At 52.3% G+C, this 22025-nt stretch overlaps 1 protein-coding gene across 1 annotated transcript in view; it reads left to right on the top strand.

The window, feature by feature from the left end:
• Positions 1-22025, top strand: part of GRIK4 (glutamate ionotropic receptor kainate type subunit 4) — a 297108-nt gene that overhangs the window by 180988 nt on the left and 94095 nt on the right. Inside the window, exons 7-10 of the mRNA XM_029915677.1 lie at positions 517-678; positions 11110-11262; positions 11961-12065; positions 13198-13261. Coding sequence (XP_029771537.1) covers positions 517-678; positions 11110-11262; positions 11961-12065; positions 13198-13261 — 484 coding nt within the window. The remainder of the gene's footprint in view (positions 1-516; positions 679-11109; positions 11263-11960; positions 12066-13197; positions 13262-22025) is intronic.

Below are 22025 nucleotides of genomic sequence, written 5' to 3'. Positions count from 1 at the left end.
CTCCCTCCCAAAAACAAACAAACAAAGCTACCCGGGAGAGTCTGATAGCCAGTATCCTGCGGACCACACTTTGAAGAGTGATACCTGCCTTGTCACAGGTCACCGCAGGCACCTGGCTTAGAGGGCCACACTCCTCACCCCCTTGCCTTTGTATCATGGCCACTTCTGTGTGGAATCGTCCTTGCCCATCCACATTGTCCCCTCAGAAAACGCCTCTGCCTCCTTCAAGACTCCATTCAAGGATCACCCTGTCTTTGGACACGATCCTGCTTCCACCAGGCACATTAGTTTTGTTTTTCCTATTTCTTTCTCTCTTTTCTCCTCCCTTCCATCAACACCGTGAGCTCTCCAAGAGCAACTCATAGTTCTCTCCGGACCCTGAGTACCGAGCAGGGTGCCCACCAGCAAGTGATCGTTGGACTAGAAGGATGTCCCCAGGCGCGCCCCGGCCAAGTGCATCCCCTCGCCTCTTCCCTTGCTAACCTAACCCTGTTCTCTGACCGCCGGCTCTTTTAGGAGTTCTCGCTCCAGAGAATGGACAGCCTTGTGGATGATCGTGTGAACATCCTGGGATTTTCCATTTTCAACCAGTCGCATGCTTTCTTCCAAGAGTTTGCCCAGAGCCTCAATCAGTCCTGGCAGGAGAACTGTGACCACGTGCCCTTCACTGGCCCTGCGGTAAGTACCTGCCAGAGCCTTCCCCCCCACTCCCCCGCCCCGCCCCTGCCTCGGTGCCCCTTCGCCTGCACACACACCCTCCATCCTAGAGTTCTGCCCTGCCCTGTCCCAGCTCAAAGAGAGGGGTGTATGGGTGCTGGGAAGTGGTTACAAGAGAGGTTTGAGGGGGAGTGAGCTGTAAACAGAGAGCTTAGTGGAGGGGAGCAGACTGACTGGCACTGCAGGGCCATGGAGCTGTCATTTCGTGATGTTTGTGCATCCCCTGCGGCCACACTCCCGGTGCTGTTGCTTGGACAGCCTGAGTCGAGGATCCAAGAATCCTACGACTGTGGGCACCTGGGTGGCTCAGTCAGTTAAGCGGCTTCCTCTTGACTTTGACTCACGTCGTGATCTCATGGTTTGTGAGATCAAGCCCTGTGTCAGGCTCTTTGCTGATAGTGTAGAGCCTGCTTGGGATTCTCTGTCTTTCTCTCTCTCTGCCCCTCCCCTGATCACAGGCACGCTATCTCTCCCCCTACCCTGTCCCTGCCCTCATCACATGTGCGCTCACTTTCTGTCTCTCAAAATAAATAAATAAGTCTTCTTAAAAAAGAATCTTTTGGTTGGAAGGCACTTTGAGCTCATCTGCTTTCTCAATCGCTTCTCGGCCTTTTGGCTAAGATCAAGTGGAGCTCATCTGCTTTCTCATTTTTCAACATAGGGAACAGAAACCCAGACTAGGAATGGGGGTAAGGGTGGGCATGTGGAGGTCTTGTTCAAAGTCAAACACCAAGGCTTTGGCAGGGCAGAATTAGATTCTGAGACTGCTGACTCCTGGTCCGGTGCTCTCTCCCTAACCCTGGGTAGGTCCTCCTCCAGAGAGGCTTCCTTCATGCCCTTCCCCACCCTCCTCCCTCCATACTTCCTTCCCCTGTGGTGTGTGTGATGGGAGGCAAGTTTTCCTCGGCTTACTCCCCTGGGTTTGATGTTCTTACTCTGTGGGGCACGGCAGGTATGCGTGCTTGTGTCTGTCTGGTGAACGGCAGGTTCTCAGGAGACTAGGATTGCCTGGATTCCTAGGTCCTGTCCTAGCCGTGTGGCACGGAAGCCCCCCAGAGCCCGCTAAGATAGCTCAGGTGATGCTCACATTCTGAAGCAACTGCTGTCAGTATCCCCACTTTGCGGCTGATGAAACTGAGGCCCAGAAAGGTTAAGTAAATGGCCCAGGGTCACACAGCTAGTCAACACAGGAACTAGCGTCCGAACCCAGTTCAGAGTTTTAACTCCTATGCCATTCTACCTCTTTCTAGGACCATCATTCCATAGCCCCTACAAATTGGTCTGCTGAACTGAATGTAGTTAGTGGATCTTTGTCAAATGAAGGAGTGAGTGAGGCAGGTGGAACAGTGAGCTTGTGATAGAAAGAACCAGAAAAGAACCAGACCTGAGTGAAGCAGGGGAATTAGGCACCCCCTGGAGTGGGACATTCTGTGGCTTTTAAAATAGGAGCCAAATGGGGCACCTGGGTGGTTCAATCACTTACGCATCCAACTCTTGATTTCGGCTCAGTTCATGATCTCATGGTTCGTGGGATTGAGCTCCATTGGGGTTCTCTCTCTCTCCCTTTCTGTCTCTCTCCACCCCTCCCCCACTGTGCATCTATTCTCTAAATAAACATTTACAAAATAGGAGCATACCTGTCTTTGATACATGTCCAGGGGCAAGGACATTTTTTCTGAGCATCTGTACAAATGGACACCTAAGTGATCGGCCAAGGTGGTCACCCAGGAGTAGGCTCGGTTGCGTAGCCTGGTGGAAACCTTAGGAAGGAAGGAATAGCAAAGGAGTCGGAGCTCATGCACGCTCAGGGAGCTGTGACCCAGGAGCCAGGTGGGGGCAGGACACCTGAGGACTAAGTTTCAGGAAGGGGCTAAGGAGCACATCCCGACAAGGTATCTTAGACTTGAAAGAGGTGAGAATCCATAGGAAGGACTTGGCAGGGGCGACACATCTGGAGGGAGAGGGCTCTCCCTGCCAGTAGATGTGTCAGGGACAGTGAGGGGGTCTTCAAGCACAGTGTCCCTGTAGGACCAGGCTCTGCCCTCCCATCCGGATACAAGCCTGCCTTCCTGGTCCTGCTGCGGGTCTTGCCGCCGTGGGTCCGGTATTCTAATGAGGCACTGGCAGACTGCAAAGACTCACAGCGTGGTATCAGGAAGGAAACAAAACCCGCTGCCCGCTCTCGAACCCAGGCCCTTCCACATTTGGCATCTGGCCACCGTAAGATAAAAGTTCCCTGTGACGTATTTCCAGTTACTCTCTGAGGGTCTCAGCCCTTCCATCAGTGCTCACACTGACCCCAGGCAGCAGGTGAGAGGCCTGCCCGGGGCCTCAGGGGAGGAAGGCTTGTGAGGACCCAACGCTAAAGCCAGCTGGTGCCTCTCACACGGGTCTCTGGGGGTGGCCGTGCTCCCATGTGCCGAAGAGAGTACTGGCCTCAGAGGCACAGGACCTGGGTTCAGATACTGGCCTTGCCACTTGCTGTGTGATCTTAGATCACAGTTGTGTGACTCTTCTGGGCCTGAGATTCTTCTTCGTTGGTAATTTTTGGCTGATGATGCTTGACTACCTTAGGAGATGCTCGTGAAGATAAAACGGGCTATAACGCTATCTTCAAGTCACAGTTCTTCATCGAATGAGCTTATTTGACGTGCTATCTGCCAGCCACTGGGATAAGCATTAGTAAATATATCAGGTTACTTTTGCTAGAAATGCCATGTAACGACCAGCCCCTAAATCTCACTAATAAGCATTTGGGCGGCTGGGGCATCTGAGAATCAGAGCAGCTGATCTGGGAGGAAGGGAGGTGGGATTAGCTCCAGATTCCTAATCTACTGAGCATCAGCTCATCTAAACAATCCGTCAGTAAACCTGGGCTGGGGCAGTGCCGCTCCACATCATCCCGCATTCTTCCCCTGGCCCGGCAGGCAGGCCAGCCTGGCACAGTGTTGTGGTGGAGGTGGCACCGGAGAGTAACAGATTAAGTGGCAACACACTAGACCTCTTAATTGGTGTCCCAGAATGGGCGCACCGTGACTGCCCACCATTGTGCTGGCCAAGGAGACGGGCACAGACATAGTCAAAGTCAAGGAATGAGGAGACGGACACCACCCTTTTAGGGAAGAAAAGAAAAAAGTCACACAGCAAAAGACCTGAGTCCAGGGCAGAGTGAAGGAAGGATTGGGGCCCATCCTATAGCCCATAGTGGTGGAGAAGAGCCACATCTTCTACCTTCCGGGACTCAGGATGTGGGAAGGAAGAGTTGCCCCCACCTCTAGTAAAATGGTCGTCTGAGAGAGATGCCGCCCCCTGGGGAAGCAGAGTGAAGCCCCTCAATTCTGCCTGGAATGATCAGAGAGGGCTTCCCGGAGGAGGAGGAAGCAACGCCCGCACTGCTGCTCACTTAGCGTGTGAGACTGTGCAGCGTGGAGCTGGGGCCACGTGTCCTGTCACACGGAAGCAGCCCTCCTGACCTCATTTTTCCTCTTTCCGGATCCGGTCTTAGCATCGTACGTTCCTCAAGAATGATGGGGGGGATTCAGGGAGTGGGGGCTTTCTCCAGAGGCTCCCTCCATGCTGGGGGTGGAGAACAAGAGTCCAAGCCTATTTCTGGCGGGGAGGCGTGAGGAGCTTACCGGCAAGCCTGAGACCTAGCCCTGGTCAGCGGGAGGGGACAGCCAGTCCTGGGTCCCAGACTGTGGTCATACCTCAGTCAGCTTTCTCTTGGCCAGACCCTGTGGTTTTCTCACCAGCAAAATCGGGACGTGTGTTCTTTCTAGCTTAGGAGACCAGGGCGTTCATTCTGTTTGTTTCATCCGTGCACAGAGCTGAGGACTAATGTCGCGCTTCCCACCCCCGCCTCTTTTTCCTCCTCATCACCTCCTAATAGCCAGCGAGAGCGGTCATGCACCCCTCTTTGGCAAATGAGGGAACTGAGGCACAGAAGAGCGAGATGAGAGGCTAAGTCTGCCTCTGGGTGCCAGGAGCCTTGCAGTCACAGTCTCTGTGCCCCGCCCCCACGCCAAGGAGGAAGGTCAAGTGTTCCGGAAACCCCTCACCTGGAAGAATGTGGAAGGAGACGGTGCACAGCTTCAGACAGCAACAAATCCTTCTCAAGGCTTCTCACTTAGCAACTGCCTTTTGAAAAGTGGTGTTTCTTCCTGTCTCTTCGGGGGCTGAAATTCCCAGCACAAACAGCCCAGCCCTTTCATTTTCCGGGGAGCTGGAAGGCGAGAAATAATCACGTTCCAGGAAAGCCCAGGCTGGTTCTGTCTCCCCTTCGAGCTTTCTTGAAAGGCTGCAGCCAGCAGTCCCACAGGGGCGTGCTCTCTGCTGCCTCCGGGGCCCTCTTCTCTCCCCTTCTCCTCTGCTCCTTCCCTCTGTCTCAGCTCCAATCTCTCTTCCTTCTCGTGTCTTCTCCCGCTGACTCCTCTCTTCCGCCTTGGCGTCCCCCATGACTCCTTTCCCAGTCTTTCTCTTCCCGCGCCTCCCCTACGTCCCATGTGCCTTCTGCACTCTTCTCGTTTCTGAGCTGCCGAACTTGGGTTCGTAACCCCAGAGAGAAAGCTGAGGGTGGCCACCCAGGCCCCGGGTGGCACCACCAGCTGGCTGACTGCAAGCCACATTGTGCGAGCCGTAGGTGGGGGAGCTGGGGACAGAGACTCACACCCGCCGCTCCGTGCGCCGGCCCCATTAATCACGCCGCAATGACAAAAATCGCAGAAAATCATTAAAATTACAGACGGCTAGGTTAAGTAATTAGAATTTAGGCTCAAACAGATGCTTGTCATTAAGTGTTTATTTCATTGAATAAAACCCAGATTGTACGGACTACTCGATGAGATTTTAATGGTTCTTGTCCTGGTCTGATATTGAAGGGGTAAGGTTTACACTGCAGAGGTTCCGAGACCAACGGGAATCCAAGAGAATGGGCATCCAGGGAAGGAGGGGGAGACCATCTGGGGAGAGGAGGGTTACAGGTGTGTGTTTGAAAGATACGCTTATTTTTCCTCCAGAGGAGGCAGGGAAGAAACTCAGCCACAACTGCCTGAGTCACATTGATTCATCTTAATTCATACAAAGTCTTTCATTCCCCTAAACAATTTACAAACAGCTCAAAAGAAAATAACAATGAAGAACCAAATGAAAATATAAAAAAGCAAGAGAATCGAGAGTTCCTTGCCAAGCAGCGTTTTGGTGCCAAGACAGAGGAGAGGATTTTAAACCAGGATTGAGCCGTTTGGGGGATTTAGTATTTAGAAGACACCGGGACAAGGGAAAGCCGAGATGAGCCATGAGAGGCATGCTCACAGATGGGGCCCGGAAGCCAGAGGCGGGTGGTGAAGGGAAGGGAGGTGAATGGGATGGAAGAGAGAAGGAAGGAGACAGAGGGGAGTGTGGCCTCGGAGTGGAGACGGGACAGAGCACTGTTTTGGTCCCGGAGCCGCTTGTCCCCCAGCCTCCATCCCAAAGGCTCACCAGAGTTAAATTAGTAAATAATAGCAGAGGGAGGAAGCAACTAGAAAAGTACCGAGCTGCTTTGGGATGGAGGTCTACAGTGAGATGGCACAGTTGACGAGGCAGAGATTACAGGCTCTCGCACCCGGGGTGAAAGTGACTGAGTGGAGAGATGGCATCTGGGGGCAGAGAGCGGGAGGAAGCAGGCTGAGCGCGGGATGGGCGGCCCGGGCTCAGAGCAGCCTCTAGAGGCCCCTGGGGGGGTGCTACCAGGAGCCTATGAGAGGGGTGGTCTCGTTCTGTACGTAGCACCCTGAGGAGTTGGGAATCGGGAGGGATGGTGTTTGGGGCTTAGGAGGTCTTCAGCTCAGATGGGCCCAGGCTGAGCCGTGGAGGGGACTGTGAAGCCCAGAGCATCCTGGAGACTGTCACCGTGTCACCTCTCCGATGGCAGTATGCAGATGGAGAGGAGACAGGAGCCTTGAGGCTGTCCCTTCCCCCCCTGCCCCCAGCATCCCTCTCTGGGGTGTCATTACTAGAAGCACTGGAAGAATCTTGAAGGTCCCAGAGTATGAGGTGTCAAGGAGCACTGCGAACAGGCACCTGCCACCCTCCGGCTTCCCGGATCGTTGGCTAATAAGAGGACATCAGCCAAGAAAACCGCATCCCAGACGAGTGGGAGCAGCAGCAAGCATGTGGCAGGAAGGCGTGTGGGGCCTGGTGGGAGGGTGTGACAAATGGCGTGGCTGCGTCTGCCGGTCTCGGGGACCAGGGTCTCTCGGGGACTGGCAGGCAGCCTCCTGAGAAGCAAGGCCTCTCTGGGGAGGCCTGGGGCAGCCGTGTCCTGGGACGGAGGGTGTCCCTGGGGCCTTGGTACCCGTTAAGTTACATCCAGCATCTGGCAGTGGGAATCCCTTATCAAACCACGTTATGCAGAGAAAGGAAATGTGTCCCCTCATGTCACAGCAAGTCGAGAGTCAACACTCAGACTGGTGTCTTTGGAAATCCAGTTTCTTTCCATTCCTCTCTGTCCCCCTTGGTGTCAATTCCATCGCTAGGCTGGCTGCTATAGGTCCGGGCATCACGCCCCGACACGGTGATGCCCAGAAGAGGAAGAAGGGCTGCGTCTCTGAGAGACAGGAAGGTCTTCTGAGAGGCGACCCCTCTCTCTCGGCCTCAGGTCATGTCTCTTTGGGAAGAATTCAGCTACCTGCCTGGTCCTGAATCACCTACTGTTAAGGGGGTGGGAGGACTCTTGGACCACTCAGCATCACTCAAGAGCTGGGGCTCGGTCAGCCGCCCCTGAAGCACATGGAGGACCCCTGGACAAAATGGGGATTCTGATGGGGCGGGAGAAGGGGAGAATGGTGCTAGCGAGGCAATGGATGGTGACCTCCCACTGCCCCACCTGTCCTGCTTGTAAGTCCTGTCCCAACAGCGTTTTCAGGTGGCTCTTAACGGAGAGGCTGGTGTGAAGACAGACAACCGATCAGAACGGGAAGCAAAGTGGGTGATGGCCAAACCCAGGACAAGGGAGAGGCCTGCCCACTAACCTTCCCTGCCTACTCTCTGGCCCAAGAGTCTCATGCTCCTGTCTGCTGTTGAGAAGGTGACCAAGTCTAGAAGATTGGCCTCATAGTCCCCGGATGCCAGATACGAGAATAAACCCGACAGAGGGGCGCCTCATGGCCGGCTTCTCAAGAGGAGACCCTGAGGGGGCAGTGGGGTGGAAAGACCAGGCTTCAGAGAGGGTCCCAGGCTTCCGGTCCTGGTCCTACCCCTGCCTTGCTTGGTGACTTTGGGCAGGAGGTGATTTCTTTGAGCCTCGGTTTTGTCATTGGGAAAACAAGAGAGGTGGACTCTTTGATTACTCGGATCCTTTCCAATCTAACAGGCTGTTTTGGGACTCTTCAGATGGAGAGATTAGCTGGGAGACCAAGGAGAAGGCGGGACAGAAATCAATTCCCCGTATCATTTAAATATTTAGCCAAACGGAAGGGTCACAGGCCCAATGTCAGTAAGAGTAGCCAACCCCCCTCATCTCAGGTCAACGTTTGTCTAAGCTGGAAAGGGAGAGTCAGTAGCATTGATCATTTCCATATGTCCTCTTGGCAAGGCAGTGCGAGAGATCTGTTAATAAAGGAGCCACATGTGCGCAAGGTAAAATGAATTATGTGCAAAGGACACGGACAGTTGTAGGTTTGCTGCGAAGCATCAAGCGCCAGCAGGTGAGCCTCGAATCAATGAAGAAGGGGCTGAGCTGCAGAGGGGCAGAGCAGGGGCGGCAGAAGAGAGAGCGGAAGGTGACCAGTGGGAGGGACTCGGGGGAGATGGCTGGTCACCAGGACTGCAGAGGATTCTATTAGTCGTGGCCACAGGGAGTTTTGGGACCAGGAGACAGAAAGGATGGAACTGAGAGTGAATAAGACCCAGTGTAGACACCAGGGACATGGTGCTGCTTCTGCCTGTGTGGATGTTGCCGAGGAGAATGGGAGATGTTGAGGTCTGCGGTGCTGCCAGATGGTAGAAGCTGAATAAATGTGGGAAGAAAGAAAGGAAGGAGCAAGAGAGCGAGAGAGACTAAGGAGGAGGAATGAATACACGCACGAGGCAGTCTTGCAATACAAGTGAGCTTGGATTGGGGCAGAGAAACTCTGTTGGGCTGTTCTCCACTGTAATTGCCTTTTAGTAAGATTATCCCAAGTCAGCCTCCCCAGCCGTGGTCACAGGCAGGGAGCAGAAGCGCACGGGGAAGAAGTCACTTCCCAGCGCAGCCTCTTTCCTGCCCCGCAGCTCCCCATCCTTGCTACTCCCCATGCCTTCGTTCAGCCAGCACCTGCTCCCTTGGCTGACACCTGCCAGCATCTGGGGGTGAGCGGCCCCCACCCTCAGGAACAGTGGTCCCTGACCTCTGCGGTTCGCAGAGCACCTGATGGTCCTGTGAGGCATGGTGCCACCCCTCATTGACAGACAACCGTGGCTCTCTCCAAGCTTCCACAGCGTGCTCAGGGTCGCTCAGCCCTTGCACAAGGGCTGGGATCCAGACTCTGGGTTTAGTCTTCCCACCTTCAAGCTCTTCCTCCTGCACCTCCGGTCTTAAGGGGCTTACACTCTGTCTTGAGAGCTTGAAGGGGCGCCTGGGTGGCTCAGTCAGTTGAGCGTCCGGCTTCGGCTCGGGTCATGATCTCACCGTTTGTGGGTTCGAGCCCTGCATTGGGCTCTGTGCTGACAGCTCATGAGCCTGGGGCCTGTCTTTGGATTTTGTGTCTCCCTCTCTCTCTGACCCTCTTCTGCTCATGCTGTCTCTCTCTGTCTGAGACCTCAAAAATAAATAAAAATTAAAAAATAAGAAAATTAGAAAAATATCCAAGAGGTCACAAGGTGGGCTCCCTGCCTCTGCCCTTGGAGGTGTCTGTCTCCCAGGGCCTGGCCAGGTAGGAGGAGGCTGTTAAGAAGTCACAGCATGGGGACCGTCCAGAGGGACGGTATTGAATTGCCCATGGCAATGTCACACTTTAGTGGAGGTGCTTCCTTGGTAATGGGGTGGTGTGTGGACTCCTGGACCCCAACCTTACTGCGTCCCCAGGTCCTCTCCTCAGGGCTCCTGTAGGGTTTGACTCTGTCATCATTTACTCTCCGTGGGTTTTTCTTGTGAGGGACACTATGTGCACAGCACAATGTCATTGCCTCCTTCGATGGCACACCCCTCAAGGACGGGCATCCTGTTTTTCTGTACCTCCCCAAAGCTGCGGGCATTGAGCAAACCCATTGGATGGTGCTCTGGCCGAGTCTTGGGGGCAGATTTCACCCCAAATTTAATTCAGTTCAGGAAACATGTCTTGGGGGGCCTACAACATATCCGGTCTGGGTGCTAGATGCTGTGAGGGATACAGACGTTGTGACCGCGGTTAGTCCTGCCCTAAGAGCTTGCAATTTAATAGAGAGGTGATAATATGAACAGACTGCACTGGCTTCTTCCCCCAGCTCCAGCTCCCCTGCACCATCACCCCTGCCTGCACATCTGGTTTCTTGCTTCTTCTGGTCCCACCCCTCCCCCAAGCGCGCACAGCACTCTCCACCTCTTTGCTCATGCAGTCCCATTTTCTGGAGTGCCTTTCTCCCCTTTCCCAGCTGCTGCCCCTCCCAGATCCAGTGACAGTCCTACCAAAAGCCTTCAGTGCCCAGTTCCAACGCTGTGCCCTCCGAGAGACATTTTCTTGAGCACCCAATGGGATCCTCCTCTTTGGATGCCACACACCTTTGTGCACCCCCTCACTCAGTTTCTCATTACTCTCCCTGCATGCCTTCTCCATTCCACTGTAATCTGTTGTGGAATAGGGTCCTACTCATCTCCGGGCTTTGAACTCAACCATGTACTTCATCAGTACCTGTTACATGGAGTAGACAAAGTAGACAGAAAGTAGGATGGTATCTCCAGGAAGAAGTGACATCATGGGTCTTCTAGGTGTCAGTGACCTTCCGCTGAGCCTTGTGGAATGGGGAAATCTGAAGGTAGTGTCCAGGTTCCTCCTCTCTTCCCGAGAGGCTGCCCCATCCTCTTCTCGGGGGTTTCCAAGAGCAATGGAAGTTGCTATACCCCTGGACCAAAGAGAGAAAGGGGTATCCTTGAAGTCTTTTGGGGTCCAAAGGGATAGCTTGATGATCTAATCCCAGAGAAGCCTTTGCCACCCCTGTGTGTCTTGGGCAAGCACCTGGACCCCTAGGTACAGAGCAGCGCTGGCCCAGAAACAGGCAGTGGGCCAAGGGTGACAAAGAAGTGCCCTTATTTCTTCTCTGTTTCTCTTTGCCCTTGTGTTCCTCTCCTCCCTTCTTCCTCCTTTCCCTTCCCTTCCCCTCCCCCTGTACACCCACCCCTTCCTTTGCCCCGGGCCTCCTGCCACTGCCCTCGGGCTCACTGTCCACCCACCCCCCCAGCTGTCCTCGGCCCTGCTGTTTGACGCCGTCTATGCTGTGGTGAGTGCGGTGCAGGAGCTGAACCGGAGCCAGGAGATCGGCGTCAAGCCCCTGTCCTGCGGCTCGGCCCAGATCTGGCAGCACGGCACGAGCCTCATGAACTACCTGCGCATGGTGAGGGGCAGCCGGGGCCCTGCAGGGGGTGGGGGTCGGGGCTGCCCTGCCCGAGGCCCTGCTCCTCCAGGCCTCCTCCATATACATCACAGCCCCAGATAAAACAGCCACGTGCGGTGACCCTGTCCAGTGCCCCTTGGATCACGTGTGTTCTCTGATCCCGGAAGTCCCACCGAGGAGGCACGTGGCTTGGTGCTGAGCTGCCCAGCCGCATCTCCAGCTGTGTCTCCTCTCGCGAGTCGAATCTGGACCTCTAGCCCAGACGTGCCCTGTCGGAGGAGCCTGGCTCACAGTAGCTTGGATTTTGCGTGTAGGGTCAGGTCTTCTGACTTCTTGCGGGCCTAAAGGTGGGTGTCTTTGCAGCTGCCCAAATGGGATAAATTCTATGACCGGCCGACTGCCTGGAGGATCTGAGTGCAGGCTCCGATCTCTGCCTTGTGTCGGTTTTTATACAGCTGCTGCGAGGTCATTGGGTGCAGGGCATCCCTCTCCTCCTCCAGCCCCAGCCAAGTCCAAAGTGGTCCCAGAGACAATCACATCTGTAGTCACGAGACCCTGTGGCGGAGAGACAGGCAGGAGAATGGACCCTGATGGCCTCTTTTCTCTTGGGCATCCTTAAACAGTACACGTGTGGACTGCTTGGAGCCACGTGAAACTTGGGGCCTCTTTGGTGCTGTAACTCACTCTCTCTTGGACAGGTAGAATTGGAAGGTCTCACCGGCCACATTGAATTCAACAGCAAAGGCCAGAGGTCCAACTATGCCTTGAAAATCTTACAGTTCACCAGGAATGGTTTCCGGCAGGTAAGTCCTGGCCTGCCGCCGTGGTGGCACGTCCTTCCTCGGTATTCCTTTCCACGTCCCCAGCCTTCCCATTTCTCCCTATCATCAGGATGGCCCCTGCTCTCCATTATCCCCAAGAGCTATAGGCCATGTCCTGGGTGCAGATGCTGGCATGGACCGGCCTCCCCACTTCCTGCCACCGAGTCCGCTGGCGTGGGTCAGGGACTGCGGCTACAGCGGAACAGAGGGAACTGTCATGCTCTGAAGGGGAGGGGGCAAGAGGGGGTCACATGAGGAAGGGGATTCCCCAGCCTTGCCCACTATTTTGGATTACTCTTCTAACCCTGAAGTAGTGTCAGGCTCCAGAGAGCTTCAGGGAAGGAACCGACTGGATCCCTTCAGCATTGGAGTGGACGGCCAGTTCCCTTCTGCTGGCTGATGCTGGTCCCAGCCCTCCTCTGCCATCGGCTGCCGGTCTTCCCCCTCTGCTCAGGACGGCTCTGGCCTCTGAAGCTCCTTTCCGCCCCCACTCCTTTCCGTGTTCTCCTCCATCAGCTCATGGTCCCTTTGTCCCATCCTCTTGCATCTGACAGAACAGGGATTCTGAGAGCCACTCCAGGTGCCTCTCTGAAGGTCTCCCAACCTCTCCAGCAGCCAGATAATCAATCCTCTATTCTTAGGCTAGCCCATCTTTTGTCATAGAAATGCTGGAGAAATAGGAAATGATGCATTGATTACAGCAGGAAGCAAATGTGCTGGAGAGCTTCCGGCTGCCAGAGTCGCTGAACAGAGCATGCGCCTCTGAAGGGGCTGCAGAATCACTTTTCCCAGAGAATATTAAGATTCTTCTTCCACTTCTTCCTCTTCTTCCTCCTCCTCTTCCTCCTCTTCCTCCTCTTCCTCTTCCTTCTTCTCCTCCTCCTCCTTCTCCTTCATCGTCACTATCATCACATAGCAGCTTTCATTTCCTAGACTCTTGCCACAGGCCACACACCATGTTAGGTGTGTCACGGGTATTTTCTCATTTAACCTTACAAGCTAGCTACTTTCAATTTAGTTGTATTTTAATTTTTTGTCATCTGCACATAGAGACAGTCTTACTTCATCCTTTCCAATCTGAATACCATTAATTTCCTTTTCTTACCCTTTTCAGTGGCTAGAACTTCAGTGTTCAACATTGTTGTTTCTGACCTTAGGGGGAATGCATTCAGCCTTTTGCCATTAAACTTAAACATGCTGCTAGCTGTAAGTGATTTATAAATGTTCTTTATCAAGTTGGGGAGTTCCTTTTCCTTTCTAACTTCTCGAAAATTTTTACCATGAATGAATGTTGAATTTTGTCAAGTGCTTTGTCTGAGTCAACAGATCTAATCATAGTATTTTTCTTCTTTAGCTGGATCATATGGTGGATTACATTAATTGATTTTCAAACGTTTAACCACCCTCACATACCTGGAATAAATCCCACTTAGACAAAGTGTATAATTTTTAGACATTGCTGGATTTGGTTTGCTAATATTTTGTTGAGGAGTTAGCGTCAGAGTTCTGAGGGATACTGGCCTGCAGTGGGTGTGGGGGAGGCTGCTTTATTTTGTTTTTACTCCCTTTGTCTGGTGTGGGTAACGGGGTAATACTGGCTTCACAAAATGAATTGGAAAGTTCTCCTTTCTCTCATGTTTTCTGGGAAAAGTTGCATACAACTGTTATTAATTCTTCTCTAAATTTCTGGTAAAATCCTCCAAGGCAGCCATCTGGGCCTGGAGATTTCTTTTTCAGGGACTCCTAAATTACAAATCTAATTTCTTTAATGGTTATAGGACTATTGGGGTTATTTGTTTCATTCTCGTTAGGGTTTGTTCATCTTAGTTCGTAGTTTGTGATGGCTACTTTAATTAATCCCTGTTTTATAAGTGAGGAAACTCAGGCTCAAGGAGATGGACTGACCTGGTCTTGAACAGCTGGTTTCGAGCACAAAGATCTCTGACTCAGAAGCTCAAATTCTTAGCCATTATGACAGACAGATCATGCATCAAAATCACCTTGGTTATTTATTAAAAGTACAGATTTTTAGACTCCACCCTACAGGAGTCTGATCAGATGGGCCTTGAATAGGGCCCAGGATCATCGAGCGCCATACGGTCATGGAGCGCCCAAGGTTATCCCAATGAAACCCTAGGCTGTGCTGCAGAGTCCCTGCCACACCTGTGTACCACCACTCTGTCCCCATGTCTGAGAGGCTCCAGTTCAGCCCTTCTCATGACATTGAGTGGAGTGCCTTCCAGAAGCACAGTGGTTATGCTAGGCCACAAGGCGATAGGGAGATTGCCGGATGGACTCTTCCGTGAGCCCCCAGTATGCTCAGGGATGTGAAGTGAAGAATGCTCATTCATTTTTTCAATAAATACCTGTTGAGTGCTACTATGTTCCAGACTTTTCCTCAAGCACAGGTGTTTAAAAATGGCAAAGTATCTGCTTTTCTGGGGCCGATATTATAGTTTGGGACAAACACTAGGCAAACAAATTCATGTATAATATAGCATCAGTAGTGGTAAGTGCTGTAGAAAAGAAATTAAATAGGGTAAGGAAATGGAGTGTGTGGACATAATCATGGTGGGGAAGCAGTAGTTAGAACACAATGCTCATGCCAAGCCCCAGACTTAGTTTGTAGAAAGCCCAATCCTAGGCTCTGAAAAACTCCCTATCAGATCTCAGGCCTACTTTCCCCGGAAAGAGCCCCTTCTATCAAGCAACATGAGCGATGGCAGTTGGCTGGTGGCCCTGATCCCCCCACCTCTGCTTGAATGAAGGCTGGTTAGGCTCAAAGGACCTCTTCCTCTGAACTCTGTTTCTCCAGCAGCCACCGCTCAGGCTGGCTTTTCCCAGCTGCCAGGCTGCAGGATCGCCTGGGTCATTAAGAAACAGCCTCACCAGCCCCCGGGGCACAGCCCAGCAAGGGGTTCTGCTTTGGGCGACCTAACCACCTGCTACTGGTCCTTCTTCCGCAGCTCACGCTGTCACTGTAGGCAGGGCATCTCCAACCTAGATGTGCACAGGAATGACCAATGATTGCTTGCTGTAATTGTGCATTCCCAAGCCCCACAGCTACAAATTCTGAGTTAGCAAAATGGAGTGCCTTCCAAGAATCTGCATATTCTTGACAGCGCCCAGATAGATTACAGGGCAGGTGGGCCACAGGTTATGTTTTGACGAATAGTGTTCTCTGTGCATAGAACTTCCTCTTGAACCCCCCACATCCCACCCCATCTTTTTGAGCCGATGTGACTATCAAGGAAGATGGCATTTTTGACCTTCGGCTACCCTAAGTTTTTAAGTTTTTATATTAGTTCCATTTGGTTAACATACAGTGTTCTATTCGTTTCAGTGTAAAATATAGTGACTCAACCCTTCCATTCATCACCCGGTGGTCATCATATGCCCTCCTTAATGGCCGTCACCTATTTCATCCTCTTCCCTCTGCTAACCATCAGTTTGCTCTCTGTAGTTGAGTGTCTGTTTCTTGATTTGTCTCTCTCTCTTTTTCCCTTTGCTCCCATTTATTTTGTTTCTTAAATTCAACATATGAGTGAAATCATTTGGTGTTTGTCTTTCTCTGACTTATTTCACTTAGCATTATACTCTCTAGATCCACCCTGTTGTTGCAAATGACAAGATTTAATTCTTTTTTTTTTTTAAGGTTCATTCTATTTTGAGAGAGAGAGTGTAAGCTGGGGGAGAAGGGAAGAGGGAGAGACACAAAGAGAGAGAATCTTAAGCAGGATCCATGCTCAGCTCAGAGACCAACATGGGGCTCAATCCCACACCCCTGGGATCGTGACCTGAGTCGAAATCAAGAGTCAGGTGTTCAACCGACTAAGCTACCCAGATGCTCTGATTTCATTCTTTTTTATGGCTGAGTAATATTCCTGTGTGTGTGTGTGTGTGTGTGTGTGTGTGTGTGTGTGCGCGCGTGCGTGCGTGTCTCACATCTTCTTTATCCATTCATCAGTCAACAAACACTGGAGCTGCTTCCATATCTTGCCTATTGTGAATGATGCTGCACTAAACATCGGGGTGTGTGTATCCCTTTGAATTTGTGTTTTTGTGTTCTTTGGGTAAATACCCAGTACTATGACTGTTGGATCACGGGTAGTTCTATTTTTAACTTTTTGAGGAGCCTCCATGCTGTTTTCCAGATTGGCCGTACCAGTTTGCATTCCCACAAGCAGTGCCAAAGGGTGCCTCTTTGTCCAGGGATGCAATTCTTGACTGGATATATTAAGTGGATTGTGATAATACTCTCTATTGCCCATTTTTCTTCAACACATCTATCCTGCTGCTTTCCTGTCTAGCTCAAGTTCTGTGAACACCAGTGAATACTGTATCGTGGGGACAGAGGTAGCTTTGCAGCTCTGGTCCCCAGGTCCCATCCCAGTCACCAGCCGAATCTTTCTTTGCCTCTCGATGTCCTTCCCCTGATTATTACAGGATGAAGAAATGGTTTGGGGAGTGATAATTCATTGGGTTTCTTTTCCAGGGGGGGAGGAATGTTAGTATATCTGCTCTAATATTCTTCCAATGCCGTCCAAAGGGAAGGGAGAGTGACCAGGAACGGGGAAACTAGCATCTCTTGAGAACCTGTCGTGGACCAGACGCCATGCGGACACTGCACTGATCGCTTCTGACCCAGGGAACAGCCCTTGAATGTGGAGAAACTCCCCCTTCACAAACGAGGAAACTGAGGCTCAAGAAGGATAAGGAACTTGACCAAAGCCCATGATGAGCAAGCATTTCGGGCAGAGCTGAAAGTCACAGTCAGGCCTGTCCAGCTCCAAAGCCCACACTCCTGGCTTTCCCTCCCTTCCCTGGAATCCCCAAGCCCCCAAATCAAAACACAATACCCAGGCCTCTTGTTTGTCTGCCACTTGCTCCCAGTGACCTACCGGGCTGGGCTTTCTTTAGTAATCGTGTCTTCTCATTGGGCTTTGGTTTCATTCTTTCTCTTCCTGTCTGGGTGAGTGACTATTAAGAGCTGGTTTTGATTATTTAGAAAGCACCACACAGGGACCCAGTGGGTTGTAATTGGTAAAATGTCTGAACCAAATGCCATATTCCCTGCTGGTGGCTGATTAAGGGATTATTACCATTTTAAAAATAGTCTTTCAGAACTCAGGGTTATTTTTTACCATTTTGAAAAAATTACTATTTTGATTCTGTTTAGAGTGTTTTCCATCTTGGAATTCTGTTTGGGGGAAAACGTTCCCTAGAGTGTCCTGTAAGTGACCTTCCTGAACCTGGACCTTCTCCATATTGCTTATTTATGGGCATAGAGGTCAAGGCAATCGCTTCTAGGTTCCCTACGCCCGTCCTCCAGCTCTGCCGATGTGAGATATCCCTTCTCCATCCCATATTCTCACTTCTCATTTCCCAGATGTCCTAGATGGCATTGGAAGAGTATAATCTCCCTTCTTCATGTGGGGTAAATCAGATTTGAAAGAGACAAGGGGAAAAGAGAAGCTCAGCATTGATTTCCTTCATTTAACTTAGTCTAAAGATTAGAGATTCTGAGCAGCCCCCAAGTGACTTTGGGAGGGATGTAATAAGATGAGCACATCTTTCATCTAAAGATCGGAAATGGTTTAACAGGCTCTAATTAAGCCTTTGGGAGAGGGAAGGCTAAGGCATGGAGGTCGGACCTTCCTAGCCAAAGATGCAGATCTCAGTTTTTCTGTTAGATCACTGTATATCACCATGGCAGTACCTCCATTTTCTTCCTCTGTGGGATGAAGATGGTTTGGCCCTTCAGTGTTTGGCCTTGTTAAACCCAAGAATGACTGAAACTCACTTTGGATGGTGTGGGCTTCTGCGTGCCTACGGTTAGGTAGAAAGCTGCTCTACTGACATAATGATGGCGCCAGCTCACATTATTGAGTGTCTGCTCCATGACACCCCAGGCTGGGTGGTGTATGCAGATATTTAAAATTTCTCATCTTGTATCAGCCGTACCTAAAGGCTGCTCTCTGTCTTAGTAAGCAAAGAACCTGAGAGAGAGATAATGTGTCCACATCCTCACAGCTAGTGAGTTCCAGACTTAACCGAGTCCAGGTCTAGCTGTCTTCAAAGTCCACGTCTTTCTACTGTGTAGTTTGGCCCCAGAATGTGTTGAGGGAGACCTCTAAGGCTCCTAGTCTGATCTCCCACCCCAATGCAAGAATGTTTTCCATGGCAACCCTGAGAGAAGCAGCCGCCTCGCTTCTCCTTGATCCTGTCCCAGACCAGGGGACTCACTGCCTCCCTGAGGACACGTTCCCAAGTCTTCCAGGTACTAGACCAAAAGCTACCTCTTCATTCTGCCCTCAGAAGCAGCCAGAATGTCTCACTTTCTCTCTCTCTCTCCCTCTTTCTCTCTCTCTCTTTACTAACTCTTCATATATTTGAAAATAGTTTTATTTCTCTTCATTCATTTCTTCTTCCTAAAATTTAGCATTAACATTGTTTGAGCATCTACTCTGTGCCAAGGGCTGGAAATGCAAGATAAAGGAGTCCTGGTTTCTTCAAGGGCTCATGGTCGTTGGGGAAAGGCAGGAATTGTGGTCAACAATTACTACAGTGCCTTTCTGATTGGTTTCCTTCTGCACACAGTGGCCCATAACTCTTCCCAATGCAACGTGGCCTCCAAATCTGGTGCCACTGATGCTTTTGGGTTCCTTTAGGTCTCTCTTAAAACATAAGGACCCAATTGAGGACCACACTCCAGATGGGGCTAAATGGCACAGAGCTGAGAGCACCATCCTCACAGCCACTAAATGTCCATTCCCCACACCCACTAGCTTCCCGGAATTAGCCTTCGAATTTTGGATCGACGTAGAAACCTGGACCTTGGGGTCAATTCATTGTTCCTCTTGTCCCCCTCCCCCCAAATACACAGGGTTCTTTTCCCCCATGAACTCCTCACAGAAACCATCCGTAAGCCACTCTTTCCTTGGACCACTTATCTACTTAGATCTGTTCCTATGGAGATGGAGAGATTTGCAGATCTGGCCAAGAGTGGGCGAGTAAAAAGCCTGGAGAACTGATGGCCAGGTTTCATTTCCCAAAACTGATATAAACTCAGCTTTTTGGGGGGCTGGTTCTCTGGAATGACTTGAGTATAGTTCTGATGAGGCAGGAGGGTAGGCCAGATGGCTTTTGTGAGTCACCCTTGCAAACCAAGGACTCAAGGGTCTCGTGTGATCTAGAAGCTCCAGGCCATCCAGCCCAGCTTCCCGAGTCCCCACAGGTCTCCCCACTTGCTGGGAGGACAGGCCGCCCCTCCTGAAGTTCCTCACCTGCCGTCTTCCTAGCACAGCCACACACACAGGCACGCCTGTCCTCTTGACGGGGACGTCTGGGATGGTCCAGTGTCTGTGGCTTGTTTTGACAGCACCCCTGAGTCGAGTGAAGGCAGCCAGCTTCTCATTATGGCTCAGGACACCGGGATATATCTTCCACTGCTTTGATGGCAGTTTTAACAGACCTGCTGGTGGGATCCCCTCCCCCCATCCCCACCCCCAGTCCCCTTCCCCACTTTGAAAGCAAACAAACCAGGTGTAACAGAAAACCTTAAAAACATCCTGTCCGATGAGAGTCTACACTACCCTTGTCTGCAGGGGGAAGAGTAGGGAGGGTCTCCTGTCCATGTGAGAGGTGCTGCCCGGCACCTGTGCTTTTCCCCCCAGCCCCTCCCTCCATGACCTCGCAGGTCCCATCTGCACTAAGGAGACCAGCCATTACGGCTCAGACAGGTCGCTGGGGGAGACGCTGTCCCAGTGCTGTGACTGCTGCTGTCTAATACATTTCCAGTCTGGGGAAGGAGTTTACCATAAATATGCAGATCCTTTGAAGCTGCCTGTGCGGAACCTGGCTCGGAGCACCAGAGCCGGGGTTTGTTTGCTGGAAATCAGAGGCTTCATGTGCCAGCTCCCTGGCTGGCGGGGGACAGGCCTGAAAAAGAGTGGGCCCGCTGGGGAGGCCGCTCGGTGGGCCGTTCCCCACGACCCAGCGAGCCCGTGACATTGCCTTTAATGAGGAGATTCTGAGGCGGCATGTCTCAGGGAGAGAAAAGGGGGCTGCTTTGAAGGTGACTCAGAAGTCACCTACGTCTTCCTTTTAATTAAGGAGCTGGGAGAAGAGAATTGGCATGAGGTTTGACATCTCCCAGACTATCGTATATTCGTGGAGCTGGAGGAGACCTGAAAGGTCATCTGGTCCAGCTGTCCCGCCGGAGAATGCGGATGGGCGTGTGTGTCACCCTGGGCTGCAGACCCCTCCGTGGCCCCATCTGCTGTTCCGGTGAAATGGCAGCCCCCCACCCCAGCAAGGCAGTCACGTGCTGGGCGGGCCCCACTTGCCTTGAGCCTCTGCTCAGACGCTCTGCCTCTACTGTGGTCGTCTCTCTCATCCACCAGGGCTGGGGACCCCCTCAGTGCGGACCCGGCCCTCCCCTGCCGGGAGTGGGGCTCTGCGCAGGCGTGGAGAAGGGGAGGCGCCGGTGACCGGGGGACTAGTGTATGCAGGGGCCGGGGCCGGGGCCTGTGTGGGGATCACTCGGGATGTGCCATTCCAGCTTAGAGGTGCTCCTGTCCTGTTGGGACACCAGAGCCCTGGGACCTCAGGTGTTGTCCTGAGAGCTTTCCAAAGCTGCTGTTCCCCAGTTTGTGCAGAGTTTAAATGACAAACCTCCCCACTGACAGCTGGAATCCGAAGCCATGTCGTGAAAGGGCCTGCACATCAGCCTCCGTGCCTCCTTTCCCATTTCGTTCGATGCCCCTAGAGCAGTCCCTCTCTGCTTAATTAAAAGGCCCCTCAGTACCTCCTCCTGTGAGGACATCTGGCTTTTCCAGCCACCCTGCAATGACAGCCAGCCCAGGGGCAGAGGAGCTGACTCTGGAAGGGCGTAACCTGTAGGGCCCCCTCTCTCTCCTGCCATCTCCCGGCCCACAAATACCTGGGTCTTTCTCCCAGAGCACTGGCACTTCTGCTTGTCAGCTTGGATGGGAAATTCACCGACTGCAGCAGCTTATTCACACATCAGCCGGCAAACAAATTAAAGCTACTTAAATTTTCAAACAGGGGGCTGCGTTGGGGGCCAGGAGTGGGGCTTCAAAGTGCTGCATTTTAAATATACTTCTTGTAACAGGCCCCATCACGCCTCCCGCCCGAGCCCAGCCTGGGGAAGTCTGCCAGTGCAGAGTGACTCTTCCGTGCCTCTTCAGCCAGCTCATGCCTGGGAGAGCTGGAAGAGACTGAGCTGCTAATTTGGGCTCATGAAGCAGCCCGAGTCATCAGCTCTGATGAGAGATGGGCACGCTGCAGACCAGAGGGGTGGGCAGCGAGGGCAGCCCAGCCAGGGCACAGGGAAGGAAAACCCAGGGAGGTGAGGGGGAGCCGGGGGCTGGGGCCTGGCTCTCACGCCCCCCGGAGTTCTCCTCCTCAGCGGCTCCCCCCAGTAAAATGAGGTTGATGGTCATAACAATATTTGCTTTACAGGCTTTATAAAGTTACTGTGAGAACAAAATGAGATGCTGTTTATAGAAGGGTTTGGAGGATTCTAACGAACGGTGCAAACTCGAGTCCTGTCCTCTCTCATGGAGATGTCTGTGTAGATATTTCTTGGTATCTTTATACGCAGCATTCCTGGACTCTTGCTTGCAGCATGGCTCAGGGCAGAGAGAAGGCCAAAGCAGGGCTGAGGCGCCTGCCCTGTCCCTCGCGCCGCACGTCCTCGTAAGAACGCTGTCAAGGCCTCCCCGTGCTGGAGGGAAATACGTTCTGCCCTCCAGCCCCACCCTCCTTCAGGATGGGCCCCTCCCTGCCTCCCTCTCCCCTCCTCCTCTTCTCCATCCCTGACCTCTGTCCTTCCTCTGCTCCTGAATGTGACAGCGTCCCATGTACCACTTTGTAGTGGCTCTGGGCGAGGCCACGACAAGAGCCAGAAGTCGAGGC

Source organism: Suricata suricatta, chromosome 11, assembly GCF_006229205.1.
Source record: "Suricata suricatta isolate VVHF042 chromosome 11, meerkat_22Aug2017_6uvM2_HiC, whole genome shotgun sequence".
Classification (NCBI taxonomy): domain Eukaryota; kingdom Metazoa; phylum Chordata; class Mammalia; order Carnivora; family Herpestidae; genus Suricata; species Suricata suricatta.
Note: the sequence above shows the minus strand (reverse complement) of the source record. Positions and strands in the feature narration are given on the sequence as shown.